The sequence below is a fragment of the Mustela putorius genome, unplaced genomic scaffold, assembly GCF_011764305.1.
Source record: "Mustela putorius furo isolate JIRA1106 unplaced genomic scaffold, ASM1176430v1.1 tig00003858_pilon_pilon_pilon, whole genome shotgun sequence".
NCBI classification, from domain to species: domain Eukaryota; kingdom Metazoa; phylum Chordata; class Mammalia; order Carnivora; family Mustelidae; genus Mustela; species Mustela putorius.
In genome coordinates this window covers 4,762,540-4,779,265 of record NW_025422010.1, presented here as the reverse complement: position 1 = coordinate 4,779,265, position 16,726 = coordinate 4,762,540, and the positions used below count along the sequence as shown (strand labels likewise).

General features: G+C 51.2%; 1 protein-coding gene across 1 annotated transcript in view; it reads right to left on the bottom strand.

The window, feature by feature from the left end:
* Positions 1 to 12,018, bottom strand: part of DGCR8 (DGCR8 microprocessor complex subunit) — a 36,454-nt gene extending 24,436 nt beyond the window's left edge. The window contains exons 1-6 of the mRNA XM_045065336.1: positions 11,851 to 12,018; positions 6,115 to 7,115; positions 5,497 to 5,656; positions 2,750 to 2,892; positions 2,305 to 2,587; positions 33 to 230 (exon numbers count right to left, since the gene is read on the bottom strand). Coding sequence (XP_044921271.1) covers positions 33 to 230; positions 2,305 to 2,587; positions 2,750 to 2,892; positions 5,497 to 5,656; positions 6,115 to 6,834 — 1,504 coding nt within the window. The 5' untranslated portion in view covers positions 6,835 to 7,115; positions 11,851 to 12,018. The remainder of the gene's footprint in view (positions 1 to 32; positions 231 to 2,304; positions 2,588 to 2,749; positions 2,893 to 5,496; positions 5,657 to 6,114; positions 7,116 to 11,850) is intronic.
* Between the last annotated feature and the right edge of the window lie 4,708 nt (positions 12,019 to 16,726).

The following is a 16,726-nucleotide window of genomic DNA, read 5'->3' as shown; positions in this document are numbered from 1 at the left end:
GCCGAAGAGAAAATTTACACACCCCAACTCACCTTTCTTTGTGGGTGCATCCTGCACAGACAGGGTGATGAGCTTCTGATTGGCTGGCAGGATGGGCCTCTCAGACTCGGCCTGTTTCCGTTTCATTTCTCGGTTAAACTGCCGCCGCTCGGCCCAAGTCCTGAATTTCTTCACAGTGACTTGCTCAAAGTCAAAACGCTTTTCCAGGTAGTTCCGAAATTCCTCAAGATCTGTGTGGATTTACCACAGAACAAAACTGCTAACTTCTAACCCAAGAGTCATGATTCCTCCGTCCAGTGAGTAGGATGGTGCTAGGCTGCCCATCAAACAGGTCCTGCCATGCCATTCCCCATTCCCCTTTCCCTTTTCCTTCTGAAGGGCAAAGAAAGCAAAGAATCAGGTCCTTTTATGTTTTCTTTCTTTTAAGATTTTACTTATCTATTTGAGAGAGAGAGAGACTGCGCAAGTGAGAAGAGCACAAGTGTGGGAGAGGGGTAGAAGGAGAGGGAGGAGAGGAGAAATATGGGGCTCGATCCCAGCACCCTGCGATCATGACCTGAGCCTCAGGCAGACTCGTAACCAACGGAGCTACCCAGGCACCCCTGAATCAGGTCCTGTCACTCAAATTACTCAGGAAAATCCCATATGGGCAAAGTTCTGAGATGCTCTTTTAGTCTATTTGGAACAAGAAGAAAAAAAGCTTTAAAAACAACAACAACAACAACAAACCAGCTGGCCTTCAAGACTTTTCTTCCCATATCAAAACAAGTACCACAGCAGCTGAAGCACTGCGCACCTTGCACTCTCCCCTCCAACCACCCTGGCTGCTCGCACACTCAGCAACACACCCAGGCAGCTGCGGCCCTGGCATGCCTCTCCCCACACAGGTCCTACTGGTCCTACTGATCACCACCCACCCCACTCAGTGACGTTCCCAGGGGCCCCCTGCTTTTACTGTTGTACCCACTACCTCTCTCTCTCTCTCTCAAGATATCCTAGAGGCTCACATCACCCTCACTGGTTTCTTACTCAAGTGTAAGCCCTGAGGCAGGGACTCTTGGGCCTCACACTCAGCCCTAAAGAACAATACGTGCAGAAGCAGAGGGAGGAGTTCCACATGCAAGACAGAAATACATGGTTAAAGCGCTGGGCTGTGAAACAATATACCTGCACCCACTAGATTACACCCCTAAACCACGTATTTCTTTACACGTGAACACAAGGAAGGAAGTCTGGAAACAAGTCCAAGTGGTCACCTCTCCCACGGGACTAAAATCAGATGCGAAAACAGGTGTTTTCCGAAAAGAACAAATCCAGGTGTCGTGTGCGTAAAAAGATGGATTTGAAGAAAGAAACCATTATGTTGAGGTCTTAAAGCATAAGCTCCTGTCCAGCTGGGTCCTGAGAAAAGCCCTGATATAGACAGAAGACAGGGGAAGCTGACATGGTGGGGAGGAAGGCAAAAGGCACGCAGGTCAGGGGGAGAAGGCAGTCAGTGCACAGGAGAAGCTGGGGGCCAGTGACACACCCTGCCTTTCCCCAGATGCTTAAGGCTCCAACTGGCCCTCTCCACCAAGGCCACCCCTCCCTCAGCAGTGGTGCCTCCCCCCAGCCCCCACTCTGCCTTAGCTTTTCTAGGCTCCTCAAACCTAAGAGTTACAAGAAAGGCTGGGCAACAATACTCAGACAATATCTAAATAACAATAACCAAAAACCCTAAAAACACCAAGTCCTCTTTGAAAGAGATTTAGCAGGTGAGCTGAGACGTCTGCCACCATTGTAGAAACAGTTAAGACTTGCATGGGTAGGCCTAAGCTAAAAAACACAGAAGAAAGAAGAGAAACACTGACACAGAGCCAAAAGCCATCATGGGGTTGAAGAGGGGGAACATCCACAGAATAGTGGCTATCTGTCAGTACTAAATCTGTAGATTGAAGAAGTTCATTGTGAGTGTATCAGGAGAGATCAAAATGACACCATGTGAGCACGTGCTATTGAAAAATCAGGATTTCAGGAAAGGTCACCAGAGAAAAAGGACAGTCCATACTGACAGCAGCCATGTCCATGGCAGCACCCATGTGGGGTCCGCAGACCAAGATAGGTCCTAAATCATGGAGACAGGCATTTCCCACCATGTAAGAATGGAGAGAGGTCCCCAGAAGTCCCTTCCTCATTGGAAAAAGCAGTACAGGTGGCCTTCAGCAGGAGGAATGTGACCCTAAGGAAGGCGTGGAGTGCAGCCATATCCCTGCAGATGGATCCGAGCCAGCAAGGAAGGAAAGAAAGTTCACCCCAGAAACTTACCAACTGATTCGTCTTTGCACACCTCAACCTTGGCCTTCACCTGCCCCAGGGCCCCAGGGGCAGCCTCAGCCCCCAGTGTGTCCTTCTCATCTAGGGCCCCCGAGTCAGCTCCTATGGAGTCGGGCTCTTCCAGGGGGAACTCCAACTCTGCAGATCGGCTCAGGGGCTTGACAGGGGACACTTCCCCACTGGGGGCGAGCTCACTGTTTTGCTCTCTTTCCTCATTGTCCTTCATTTTCTTGTAATGCAGACATGGAATGCTGCTCAGAGGAGGATCATGTTTCTGTGGATAGTGAAATTGCAACACAGATTACAAGGATGACCCCCGAGTTCCGAACATCTGAAGACTTCCACTTGCCTCTTCCTGGCTACCATGCAAACACAGCACGTGCATATTCAGTCAGCAAACTTACAAGACTAAATTCATGACTGATGCATCCCCTACCCGTATGCTTCCCGTTCCCAGGAAGTACGGCCTGGACCAGGTGACCACCCGAGACTCTCTGTGTAGGTACACTGGGATTCCGGAGTTATGGAATGTCATGATCCACCCATCGGGCAATGGTTCTGTAGGAGGACGGCCACGACCTGCACGGAAGACAAGAGAATTCCACATTCACTTCAAAAACACTTGGGAGTTATAGAGATGGCTTCAAAATTATGACCCAAGGCAGATAAAAATAGCAGAGTCAACTGAGGATAGAAAAGAACGTCTAAAGAACTAGGGGAGGGCGCCTGGGTGGCTCAGTGGGTTAAGCCGCTGCCTTCGGCTCAGGTCATGATCTCAGGGTCCTGGGATTGAGTCCCGCATCGGGCTCTCTGCTCGGTGGGGAGCCTGCTTCCTCCTCTCTCTGTCTGCCTCTCTGCCTACTTGTGATCTCTCTCTGTCAAATAAATAAATAAAATCTTTAAAAAAAAAAAAAAGAACTAGGGGAGTGGGGAGTACCCCACCCCCCCCACCAGACAGAGCCTACCCAGCCCTGCCTGCCCACTCAGCACCACCCATGCATGAACTCTGTTCTCAATGCTGTGCTTGTTTATATGGCTCCAATCCAGAGAATCTAAGTCCCTCCTCAACCAGGAAGCTGTCTGCCTTGTTCACTGCTGTCCTCTTGGGCCTAGAACAGCACGTGGTACATGAAGGAGCCTGGGACGAGGTTCTGCAAGACGCAAGTCCTGACCTCAGCTGCTGTCTGCAAGCTGTGGGAACCATGGTCCTCAATCCCTCATTGCCTGCCTTGGCTGTGGCCAGAGGCGCCCCAGGGGCTGAGTAAGCTTTGCTAATCTATTGCATGCCTGCTGACCACTGCTCCCATGACTCGAGAGCAAGTGTTCCTTGTACCTGAGCTGCACACTCTCACCGGCAAATGAAACACTACTTCCAATTCATTCATTTTTTAAAAATTAAATTTAATTTTTTAAAAAGATTTTATTTATTTATTTTACAGAGAGAGAAATCACAAGTAGGCAGAGAGGCACGCAGGGTGTGGGTGGGGGTGAGAGTGGGAATGCAGACACCCCGCTGAGCAGAGAGCCTGATGCAGGGCTCCATTTCAGGATCCTGAGATCATGACATGAGCCAAAGGCAGAGGCTTAACCCACTGAGCCAACCAGGTGCCCTCAATTCATACGTTTCTAAATCAGTTTTAAAAACACTACTCCCAATCCCTTCTTTGCTTTACAGACAGTCACAGAAAAAAGCTCAAGACATATCACACACTTGATATCTGCCACTGACAGGCCCAGTGACTAGGAAAAGTACAGACTTTACTGAAATTTATAGGAACTAGGAGCAAGTAATTTAGGAACAAAAGAAAAAAACAAATGAAAACTTAAAAACAGAGACATAATGAAATGGCATGAAGAACTCTCACGGACAAGGGAGTAGCCATCCCCGTGCCAGGTCCCCAGCCAGCAATGTTAAGCCCTGGCCTGATATCAGAACGTAACAATACTGGCTTGATAGCTAGCTGATACCAGGATGGCCCACAGGAGGGAGCACTACAGGTCAGAGGTGCAGAGACACTGTTAGGCACTCTCCCCTACCCAGGCTAGAGCCAAGGAGCTGCCTTACACCAGCTTTGGGCTGAGTCAGGACAAAGAGAGACAAACAAAATTCCAGCAAAGTACAATAAGGGACACAGATCCTACTCATTTGTGACAAGTAGCAGTGATAAAATTGGCCCAGTCGTTTGAAGAGTTCACGTGCAGCTTACACACAGCCTGTGAGTGTGAGGCCCATGCTGCAGCTCCTGGAAGGCAGCACTGTTGGGCAGGCTGCCAGGCAGGTGAGGTGGAGCAGAAGGCTGCAGAGGGAAAGGCACAGCAGTGCCCCGTGCAGGCAGGTCCAGTGGCAAGCCTGCAGTCATGGCCAGCACTGTGAACCTAAACCAGACCGCTCATAACAGACAGGGCTTTGTGGCGCCCGGCACACCCAACCCATCCACTCTGCTGTGGAAGACTGCACCCCACCTACACCTCGTTTCCCTCCCATCACGCTTGGCCACCTTCTGCACCCCAGTCCTCAGCCTAAGGTCTCAACTGTGCTCCCGAGTCCCCATGCATCTTCTGTTCAGTCTCGTCGCAAGGCCCAATGCCCAAGCCCCCCAGGCAACTCCAGGCCGACTGCTCCCCCCAACCCCAAATCCAAGTGCACTTTTGGAACACCTTTACCCCTACCATAGGAGCTCCGACCCTGGCCACCTAAAGCACACACACCAGGCTGCAGCCATACGAGCTATGCTTTTAGACAAAAACTGTTTAACAACACCAGCCTGCTTCTAGAGGCTTCTCCTGACACTTGGCATTGAATCCAGAACCCACACTGCAACCATCACCTGCCACAGTGCTGCACCCACCTCTGGCCTTGGCCTCACATCCCCAGTTGTCCATCTTCTCATCTCCCAGCAACAACACCATCACCAACTCCTCACCCCATCAGAAGTGCCCCCCCATTCCCCTGCACAACACCAGCTACTCCGGTGTGCAACCACAGTGGACACCACAATCTGTAACCAGGTCATCGTGCATCTGGTGCACCCCCCCGTGTCTTGTCTGTTTCCCCTCATCACACGTGCCTGTCCTCCCTCAAACATGTGCCCACTGCTCAGACCACTGCCTGGCACCCAAGGGCTCTCTAACCAGCACTTCTGCCACCCCACGAACACATGACTTTCTACCTGGCTGACTTACTTTTTAGCACAGTTTTAATCTTGGTCATCATTGGCTGCACACTTGTCTCTCCATCAGATGGATGGTCACTGTCTCCTCCGTACTTCTCCTCCATTCTTCTCTTTTTGGGAGCACAAAGACCCTCTTCCAGCAGAGCATCAACATCGTTGTCAAAATCATCCTGCAAAACATGCTGTTCAGACACCAGGGCCCCCAGAGCCTGTGTTCCTGTACCGTAGGCAAGCTCAACAGCATTAGTGAGAACAGACACAGAAACGAGGCACTCTCAAGTGGGGGCCTAGGTATGCCTTTATGTTGCGTGATTATCTGAAAAACAAACAGGAAAAAACTGAAAACTGCAACCAACACACTTGACACTTGGCATAGGTGCACACGCCATCAGCAGCACCTTCCAACTCAGGCTGCATAAAGGGTACAAAGTCGACTGCTCAGCCAGTTTTATATCCAAGTTTTAAAACTTGGATTTCTTACAGTTTTTTTCTTTTCCACATTAACATTATTCCACCTCATATGGGTTTTTTTTTTCCTCTGTAACATCAGCTTTCAAAAGATGATGCAGTTCCCAACACTTCTTTGGGTTTTGCTAAGAGTGCTCCAAAGGAGGGGTCGCCAACATACCTCATAGGAGAAGTTCAAGGCCTCTTCATCCACTCTGTCTCTCTGCACGATTGCTTTAGCCGTGAACCCGCCTGCTCCTTCTTCATCTAGCTCCAAATTGTCAGTAAAATCTTCTAACTCATCGAGCACTGCGTACTCCACTCTCTTTTCCTGATCCAGCTCATTCTCCTCATCCTTCTTATCAGCACTCTCACCCCCTATACCTACCCCATTCCCAACACTCCCGCCAAAGGGACAAGCATGCACGTCTCCACTGACAGGGCTAAGGGCCAGACCGCACTCTGCACGAGTGTCGCGCTCCACTCCTGTGTACAGCACCTTCCTGTCCTTACTCCTGCAGCTCTCGGTAAAGCTCACGCTAATCTTTACATCCTTAAGCAACTTAAGGTCAGGGGAGAACTTCCGGACCGCAGGTGCGTGCCGGGCGGTGCGCGGGCTGTGGCCACTACAGTTCGGGTCTATGAGGAGGCGGGCCTTAGAGAAGGATCCTTTGGAGAGAAGAGAAGCTCCGTAGAAGTTGAGCGGGTCCTCAGCAGGGGGTTCGGCCTGTCCATCACCACCAGAGCCAACGTCCATTACCTCTGCATCACTGGACGTTTGCAGGGGAGGTGGTGGAGACTGTTCACGGGGCAGCGCTTGGAGGGGGCAAGCTCGGTTCTCCATCACCGCTCCTCCTGCGGGCTCACGCGGGAGAGGAGAGGGACTCTCATATGTCTCCATAGTAAAAGTGGTTAAGACTATTTTAAAAGACCAGAGTTTTAAAAAACCTTACATAAATCTATACAGCTAACATGCACAAGTCCGTTGAGACCCGGGTGCCGTCCTGCCCGCGCTGCACACGCTGGCGCCTTAGTCAAGCTGGCCACATTGCTCTTTTCATTAATGTAGACAGCTTTTAGAACCACTGCCTCAATTATTGGAAATCACAATGCACTCAGCTTAAATGACTGACGACTAAGTGAGTCTGTCTTCATGCCAAAGTGGCACCTTTCTTCTTCCACCTGCAAAGAGATTTAAAAACATCGTCACAAAATGACAGAAACCTTCTGCTTCCCTGGTACTGAGAGTCAAGTGCTATTAACAGTGTAGTAAAGAATGTGAAATGCTATTGCCTTAGAGAACCTTCTAGGCTTTAAAACAACTGCTCTACATTCTTCCTTCAGAACCTAAATTATAATGTAAGTGCAAAATTAAATATCTTAATTGTCCACTGTAATTCCTACTTCAAAAGCAAAAAAAACAGTATTAATATTAAGGCTCAAAAAAAAATTTTTTTTTAAACTAGGTTAAGCTTCACCGCAGCATTCCCCTAACTCAGTTTAATAGGTAAGCAAGCTCGCGGTGCAAGGTTGCCCTTTCCAGAAACCACATAAGGTGTGTGGCCTCCCTCTGGCCATCAGAGTGATATGGATCCACTCACCTGCTAGGGCTGGGTCAGTCAGAGGGCGAGGGCGAGTGCGAGACCCTCAGCTCAACTCTGCGGCACTAGGGCCTCAGAGGTACGGCCAGGCGCTCTGCCACCCAGGGACCCCAGGGCTCTCCTGGGCCCACAAGGTGGCAGGTGGACCGAGACAGTGATGCAGCGTGCTGAGGTCGCCAGAGGTGGCATGGTTCTGTTCCCAGTAGAGGAGGGGGTGGTGGCTGTGGGGAAGGGAACCTGGCCAGGCTTGGTGGGGGGAGACTCAGGAGACAGCTGGAGCCAAGGCACAGGAAGCCCTGGGTGCCATCCGGAACCTGGCTCCCTCCTGGGGAGGAGCCACCAAGGGTGAAGTGATTCTCATGCCACAATTCAGCCCCTATTTGAAAAGGGAAACTGACAGCTGTGCCAGGCCCAGTGCCTATGCCCAAGGCATAGAGGGCAGTCAGTCCTCCGGGCCAGTGCACAAAGGTATGAAAGAGGCTCTGTTAACGGGGCTGGAGCCCTCAAGAACAGTGAAGACACAGAACTGACCACACTGCTGACCGGGTAGAGGTGGAGAGCAGAGACAAGAGGGAACTGAAGGCGAATGAGACTTCTCCTCTGGAGGGACACACGTGTTCCAGCATTCAGGCAGGAGCCTGCAGAGGAGAATGGATGGAGCCTCCAAGCAGATCTGTCCATTAGGTGCTGAGGCCACAGCTCTGGAGCCGTGACTGACCCCGAAACAGAAGCCCAGAATGTATCAGCAAGGTGACAGTCACCAAAACCACAGGAGAGAGGCTGCCCAGAGAGGCAACACAGACCAAGAAGAGGGTTGAGGATGCAACTCTGGGAAGCTTCCCTTCAGAGAAAGGACTACAAAAGGGATGATGTGAAAAGGCAGGTCAGAGGAACAATCCAAAAACCCAGAGGTCTGCAGGGGGGCTGGGCATCAAATCAGGAGAAGCACGTGCAGATGCAAATGTGTATGCGCACACACTCCCACACCATGCAAACACACACACAGACACGAACATGCCATGCACACGGATGCAGATATGCACATGCATGCCCATGCCCACATAGGGCAGGCTTGACTGGCTGCATGGACAGAACAGAAGACAGCAGATATCACACACTTAAGTTTACAGTGAAGAAGTAGTGCATGATGGTTGTACTTTCAAGGAGACACAACATAAACACCAGAGGCTTACTCAGATTTAATTAATTCATTCTACCAATATTCATTCACTGGCTTTCTACATGTACCACCATGAACAAGAGACAAGGTTCCCACCACCTGGACACAGCTGGAAGGGCAATGACCACTAAGCTGTCACTCTATTTCCGAGATTCTAAAATGTCCTTACATTTCTGAATTCAGTGGGAATTTTACCACAATACTTCCCCCAAACGTATATCTGTCAAAGGTGCTAAAGATCAAGGGAATAAAGCATACAGATAACAAGACTCAGAACTGAGGTAAACGCTAAGGAGGCTGCAGCTGAACAGGCATGAGGAGAACTGAGCAAAATAAGGCCAGTTTCCTGGCAACCAACAAATATCATTTCAGAGAAGGACAGACAGGTCAGCATGTACAGTGCTACAGAACACAGATAAAAATCAGGACCAAACCTCTCGGCTTCTGGTAGGTCTGTGGAAACACTACCAAGAGCCAATCTGTGATTCTGAGAGCTGAAAAGGAGGGGAGAACTGAAAACAAACAGTGGTACAGGATGGGGACACCTGCTACCATGTTAAAAAACCAAGCAGCTGCCATCACCAAAGCACAAAGCAAAGATGATAATGACAACAAAGCAGGGAGGCCTAGAAGAGGTGAGGGGGTGGGGTCAGGGAGCTGTAGAGAAAAAAAAAAGTGTTCCTTCTCCCTGGGAGGTCAGGAAAGGCTGACCAGCCCCAGGCGGCAGCAACTCAAGGTTCAGAACTTAACAGTAAGGCAGTCCCGGACAAGTTCCCTACTTTCCCCTGTAAGCTTGCTCTCCTCATTCAACAAGTTTGCTGAACGCTTTCTATATGGCCCATGTGCCATTCTAGATGCTAAGGACACAAAACAGACAAAATCCCTACCTCACAGAGCTCACTTTTTAGAAAGAGAGATGAAGAAACAACTAAGAAAAGCTAAGAAGTATCAAGAAAAAACAAAACAAGGAGTTGGGGGTGGGGGCACAACTTCAGAAAGGACAAACAGCAAAGACTACACAGTCAGAGACCACCTGAAAGCAGAAGAGAGTGAACTAGGTGGGTAAGAGGATATTTTCCAGATAACAGAAGAGGAAAGGACTGGGGTAGAAGTGCAGTGCAGCAGGTGAAAGCAGCATGCTAAGGGCAACTGAGACCAGGCTCTTATCTTAAGAGATGGGCCACTGGACAGGAGGGTCTAAGCACTGAGGTTGCAGGATCGAGGGACGCAGAGGCAACCAACCCCTTAGGCAGGCCCTGCTCTAAGAGGTGCGTTTTCACTCACCAGTTCTCAGGCACTAAGAGAAAGGTTAAGGACAGAAAGGTTAAGCAACTTGCTCAAAGTCACACTGCTAGAAAGCAGTGTGGTAAAGCCGCTTTACCACCAGGCAAACTGGCTCCCCTCCTAACTTCCTTGGTTTTACACTATCTTACAGTTCAAAAGAATCCTTCTGTGTCCAGAAAAACTTTCATGGGTGAGTGGGGGGGAGGGGCAGGGATGAGAGCAAAGAGAAGAATTAAAAGGCTCACCAGGCAGTTCAGAATAGCACATTAAGCTGGAGGTGGTAAGAAACGGTCCTGAGTGTTGTATGGAGGCCTAAGAGAAAAATCCAGGTGACTCTACGGTCATGAATGGAGCTGTTATGCATTGAGGTGGTGAAGGCAGCATGGGAAGTGTTGTGGAGTGGGTGAAAATAAGGATTTAGGTTTGGCCATGGTTACTTGGCATCAAAGTAACATATGGAGATCCTGAAGAGACAGCAGCTCAGAAGAGAGGTCAGGGCTAGAGAAGGCGATGGGAGATGTCATGTCAAACAGAGAGGGCATTAAAGCCGGGAAGCTAGCTAAGACCACCAAAGGGGGAAGGGCAGCTACTAAGAGGGACCAAGACCAGGCAATCCGGTAAGATTCATGTTTTCTACTACCAAGGTCATGGGCAGATTATAAAACTATCCCCAGGAAGTGCCCTACAGAGTGCCTGGCCATAAAGGGCTCAAAGAGTGACTCTTCTACCATCAGCCTCACTGCTGCTGCAGCTGATTGAACACATGGATGCAAACCTTGCTTGCCAAGTGAACCATAAGCCAGCAGCAGACTCGCAGCAGGCTCCCTGGATCCCTGGCACATGGGGTAAAACCAATAGGCTTGGACAGCGCCCTTCACAGAAGTCCACTTGCTGAGCTGGCATTGGGGCGCTGGCTGTCATGTCCAGTGCTGGGGCTGGTGCCTTTCCGTCAAGCCTCTCACACTGCAGCCTCCCGCCCAACCCAGCAGCAGTATGACCTCATCCATTCCTTTTGTCATCCTCTAACAGGCCTCACATCCTGTACTCACAGGCGCACTCCAGACTATCCATTCACTCCCTTTGGTGAGTGATAGCCTGCGGCAGAATTTGAGCCACTGTGCGTGAGGCCTCGGACTGGGAGTCCAGGCTTCGACCAGGAAACAGAGGGTCTCCGCCTGCTGGTTGGCCTCAGAGTCACCAGCCCTAGCCTGGACTGACGTGCATCAGGTATCAAGGTACATGCAAGCATGCACAACAGCAAATCAAATTCCTACCATGAGCAACCCAAGTCCATCGAATGATACTTGACAGGTATCACTATCAACAGGTTGTCACCTTCCATTTATTTCTACCACGACCATTGTTACAACAAAACCACATTCCGCCTATCTAAGTGACACTCGGTCCACGAGCATTTGGAGAAGAAAAAGACTTAGGCGACTTCTCAGATTTCCCAAACTGTTACACCCGGCAGGATCCTGGGCGAGCACTAACCGGGTTCGTACCTTTCCCGCCTGAAAGCGACGCTACGACTTCGAGCCCCCAGAACGAGGAACCTCTTTACATTCGGGCTTTGCCCGGGCAGAAAGCGACCCGCGTCGGCGCCACCTGGGCCTGGGGCTCGCCCCCGCCCCACCCCCACCCCGCCACGGCGGGACCCCCGCCCCGCGTCCTCCGAGGCCCGCGGCCATGATGCTTCACAAAGGCCGGGTCTCCGCGTGGCTGCCCCGCCTCGCGCCCTCCCGCTCCGCCCCACCCCGCCGTTCGGCCCGGGAAGGAGGGAGGGGAAGGGCGCGCCCTCGCGCAGGCCGCAGCGCCCGCCCGCGGGGCGCCCCTCGCGCCCCGCACCTACCTCCGGCGCCCGCGGCGTGCCCGAGCTGCCCGCAGCTCGACCAAGGGAGGGAGACCCTCACGGCCTGACCGCCACGGCCGCCGCTGCCGCCATCTAGAAAGGCCTCCTAAGCTCTCTCTCCGGACCGCGGACCCGCCTGCCGCGCGGGGCGAGCGGAGGGCGGGCCTTGGAGACTCGTGGCCAATCCCAGCACGCGGGCGCCCCGCATTGGGGGAATCGCGGAGCGGGCTGCAGAGGCCGCCAATTGGCAGCGCGTGGCGCTCGCGGCCACGGCACGCCGCCCAATAGCGCGACCGCGTGGGCGGGACCAGGAGCTCGGGCCGCGGCCGCGCTAACGGTCGCCCCCGGGGCGGGGCCCGCCGCGCGGAGGGCGGCGGCCGCGAGGAGCGCCGGGAACGGGGAGCGCAGGGGATGCCGGGAACAGGAGAGCGCGGGAAGCGCAGGGAGCCGGCGGCGCGGGGAACGCCGGGAGCAGAGGGCGTGTGCGTGGTTTACGTAGTGCGGGCGGGACCGTAGGCACACAAGTCAGTACGTTTCCAATTAAAAGCATTAGCATAATCAATGGAAAAAAAGGACAAATACGCTAAACTGTCCGGCATTTTTCCACTTGCTAATGCCATTTCAGTAACCTCGGAAAAGGGAGGGTATGGGTAAACGGAGAAGAGAGAGCTCTTCCTTAGCCAGAACTCCAGTGAATAAATGTGGAAGGAATAATGGAAGTAGGAAATCTCCGTTTTGGCAGCCAGCACAAACCTACTGCGGACAACAATAACGGATGCTAAAAAATAGGGGGCAGAAGTATGAGAACTGATAGCGGGTTTTTTTTATTGCTTTACAGAGTTGCAAAATTTCTCCCCAAGACACTAATGTCAAACCTAAAATAGTAACTAAAGTGGAGAAAAACCTGAGAGACAACCAGGTAGCCAAGTGATCGAAGTCACCAACAAATGTACACACATCCAAACATCAAATTTATACCCTGAAGGTGTTCGTTGTATAGTAAACTAACGATACTGATGAAGTTCTAGAACCTAGGTGAGGTTTGGTGGGCTGAGGTCCAGAGCCGATGACCAAGAAAGACATCTTTGGTGCAAAATGGTGGGGACAGGACCCGTGGGCAGGAAGAGCTGCTGCCCCGGGTTGTGAGGGGTAGCAGGTTATGTACCCTGCAGTTGGGGGAAGGTGAGGGGAAGGGAGGTTTCAGTGGAGTTTTCATATGCTAAAGAGGGTCTACAAGGTGCCAGAATGTCCCAAGCCTACCGGAGGCCTTGCCCTTGCGGCTGGATCAATGTTGTCTTTAGACCAGCCATTAACATTAAGATAGTTGGGAGACTTTTTGGTGGGGTGTCACAATCCTGCTATCAATCGCCTTTGTTAGTGAGATTTAGGACATTTGTAAACCACGGGAGACTCCTGTCTAGCAGGATTGTGAGCTCTGCAAGTTAACTATTTGCTTATTGTTCAAGGCATTCACGGCTGCCTGAGGGATGCTACACTTATGACAGAGGGGGAGCGGATGGAGAGGGGGGTGCAAGACGCCAGCTTTTGCTTTGTCTTCAGCCAGCCTCAAGCTCCCTCATCATTACCTCAATAAAAATGAAGACAAAAGTCAGCACCAGAAAAGGGACATATTGTGGCCCTCCTGAGAGGGACATGCATCACTTGTTGGTATTTCTAACCAAAAGGCAAAACCTGAAAGATTAGACGAACCCAAATGAGGGGCATTCGAACAAAAAACTGGCAGGTGCTTTTCAAGTGTCAAGATCATTCAAGTCAAAGATAAACTAAGGACCTGTCTTCAATTACAGGAGACACAAGTAAGTGTGAGGTGGGATCTGGACCCTGTATTGGAACCTGGCTCAGGAAAGAGAAGTAGGACAACTGGCAAAATTCAAATCAGGTTTGTAAATTAGCTGGTAGTAGTATCAGTGCGAATTTCCTGGTTGTAATCGTTTTACTGTTGTTAGATGTAGGGTAGGGTGTTAACATTTGGGGGAACTGGGTGACAAGTTTTTAGTAAGTTGAAATCATTTCAAAATGAAAATGAAAAGATTAAAAAAGGCGGGGAGAGAGAATGTTCCTAGTTGAGGAAGGTAGAGGCCTATCCAGGCCCTTCCCTCCCTTTCTGCCCCTTTCTGTTCACCCAGTTACCCCAGTGGTCAGCACCAGGCAATTCACAATAAAAATATGACCAAGCCCCATGAGGTTCTAGTTCCTGGACTTGGCCAGGGGAGGCCAGTCTCCCAGTGGCTGGGCCAACTGCTTTCCTTGGTCAGAGCTCATGGGAACCCTTGGCATGCCACCATCCAGCCTTAGTGAACTCTCCACACTTTGTTGCTTGGTGAGTTGCCTCAGACTTGAGACCTCACACCAACACACTACAGCTGGCTTCCCACATGGCTTTCCCACACGACCTCCCTACAGTTCCCATCTGACTCCAGCCTTAGGTGGATGCCTAGAAGCTGGAGCTCTAGCCCAAACTGAGGGGAAAACTTTTCCCTCTGGTTCCTAGTTTTCCACTTGAGCCCAGCTCACCCATGAGCCAGGTCTCTGCTAAAGGGCCTGGATGATGCTAACTGCTGGAAGATGAGACCAAAAGATAAGGTGTTGGTGGTGGGGTGGGGTGGGGAGGGAGGTGTCTCTGCAGGCCAAAGGCAGGGATCTCAGGCCTGCCAAGACACGCCTCAAGGCCAGGCTGCATTCCTGAGATGGTCTTGTTTACTCAGACTTGGCTTCCATATCAAGTCATTTCCACACCTCTTGCCTCCATGCCAACACGCTTCAACTGGCTGACTTAGAGCCAGAGAGCAGAAGCAGTTCATCTAGGAAGGGGCATCTGAAAAGGAGGTAAATTCCCCCTCCATCTGGGAAAAGAGGACCATGTTGGGGACTCACGGATCCAACACATCTGATGACTAGCTAAGCCATGCCAAGGTCAGATCCAGCCCTTCCTGTGTGGCATGTCAAAAGCACTTCTAGGGGCGCCTGGGTGGCTCAGTCCTTAAGCGTCTGCCTTTGGCTCAGGTCATGATCCCAGGGTTCTGGGATTGAGCCCCATATCAGGTTTCCTGCTTGGCAGAAAGCCTGCTTCTCCCTCTCCCACTCCTCCTGCTCGTCTTCCTGCTCTCTCTTCTCTCTCTTGCTGTCAAATAAATAAATAAAATCTAAAAAAAAAAAAAAAAAAAAAAGCACTTCTAGAACATGCAGCTTCCCAAGGTCCCTTCTAACCACACAAAGGTTCTTACTTCAAGGCCTAAATAAATGGGGGCTTGGGAAGTGCCAGCAGGGTCATTTTTGGTTCAAATGTCTACCTAGCCTGGGCATCAGGATGGCCTTGCTTTCCTAAAGCTCTTGTTCTGACAGGGAGACACACAAGAAACAATCAAGCAAAACACATAGCACATCACCACGCTAACTGCTATAGAAAATAGAGCAGGGACCAAGGCAGGGCTGACTGCAGCTTCAGATAGGATGCCTCCCCCAAGACTTTACCAAAGAGCTGCAGGATGTGAGGGAGAATGTGGTTTCAGTATTTGGGGGAAATAGTTCTTCAACCAGAAGGGACAGCAAGTGCCAAGGCCCTGGGGCAGAAGCTGTGCAGAAAGTACAACCAAGGGCAATGGCAGAGGCAAGATAAATGACACGATGGGGGCGGTGCAGGGCAGCAAGTGAAACCAACATAGGAGGACCATGAGTCTTCAAGGGGAAGAAACCCCAAGACAGGCCTTATCCTCATCCTGCTCCTTCCTGGCCCAAAGGCTCTGCCTCCCTATGTCCCCAGGGACTGAGACACTGTTATGGCAGCTCCTCAAGCCTCAATTTCCTCATCTGTAAAATGAAGGTCACAAATGTATTAGTTTGCTAGAGCTGCCATAACAGAGTACCACAAATGAGTGGCTTAAACCACAGAAATTTATTGTCTCACAGTTCTGGAGGCCAGAAGTTTGAGATCAAAGAGCCATCAAAAAGCCATGCTCCCTCTAAAGGCAAACAGAGAAGGATCTGTTCCCAGTCTCTCTCAGCTTCTGGTAGCTTCTTGGCATGGGAGAGCATAGCTCCAGTCCTTATAGGCATTCCTGCCTGCCTGCATGTCTGTCCCCATGTCCAAATTTTCCCTTTTTTATAAGGACATCAGTCATACTTGATTAGAGCCCACTCTAATGACTTCATTTTATCTTGATTACTTCTGTAAAGACCCTAAGGTAACATTTTGAGATACAGGGGCTAGGGCCAACAGATCTTTTGGGGGGCACACAACTTAACACATAATAGAATTACATCTTGGGCTGCCGCTTCTTCAGGGGGCTCAGGCACTTGGGGAGCCCAGGGTAGTTGAGGGTTGGGGTATCCCTATACAGGCCCTGTCCCTGGGGTAGAGAAAAACATCAGATGGCTTTGCACCTGCCTAGTGGTGCCCCATGAGGGCAGACATGCTGGCCAGGGTGGGTGCCCATGGGATACTGAGGCATCAGCAGTGCCTGGGCTGACAGCCTGGCTCCGTGTGGCTCAGCCAACAAGTGTTTGCCCCTGGGCCTGGGGGTGTGGGCTATGCCACCACTAAGGGGCCCATTCAAATCTGACCATGATCAAGCACTTTTCCTCTGAGTTCAAAGTGAGCCAAGGAGAGCATCAGGCCCCTGAGGGGTGCTCAGGGTGAAGAGAGGGAAGGGTTGAAAACGCAAGTGGGGCCAGGTACAGGTCCACACCCCACCCCAAGCTCTCATTGGCTCTACGAAGGCCAAGTTGGGGGGCCAGCTTCAAAGGCCGATGGAAGCCTGGGTCTCAGCACTGGACACACATGGAACCCCTTGATGCTCAGTCTGGGCTAGTGACAGGAACTCCTGGCTGCTTGCCACAAACCAGGGTCTTAAGGTTG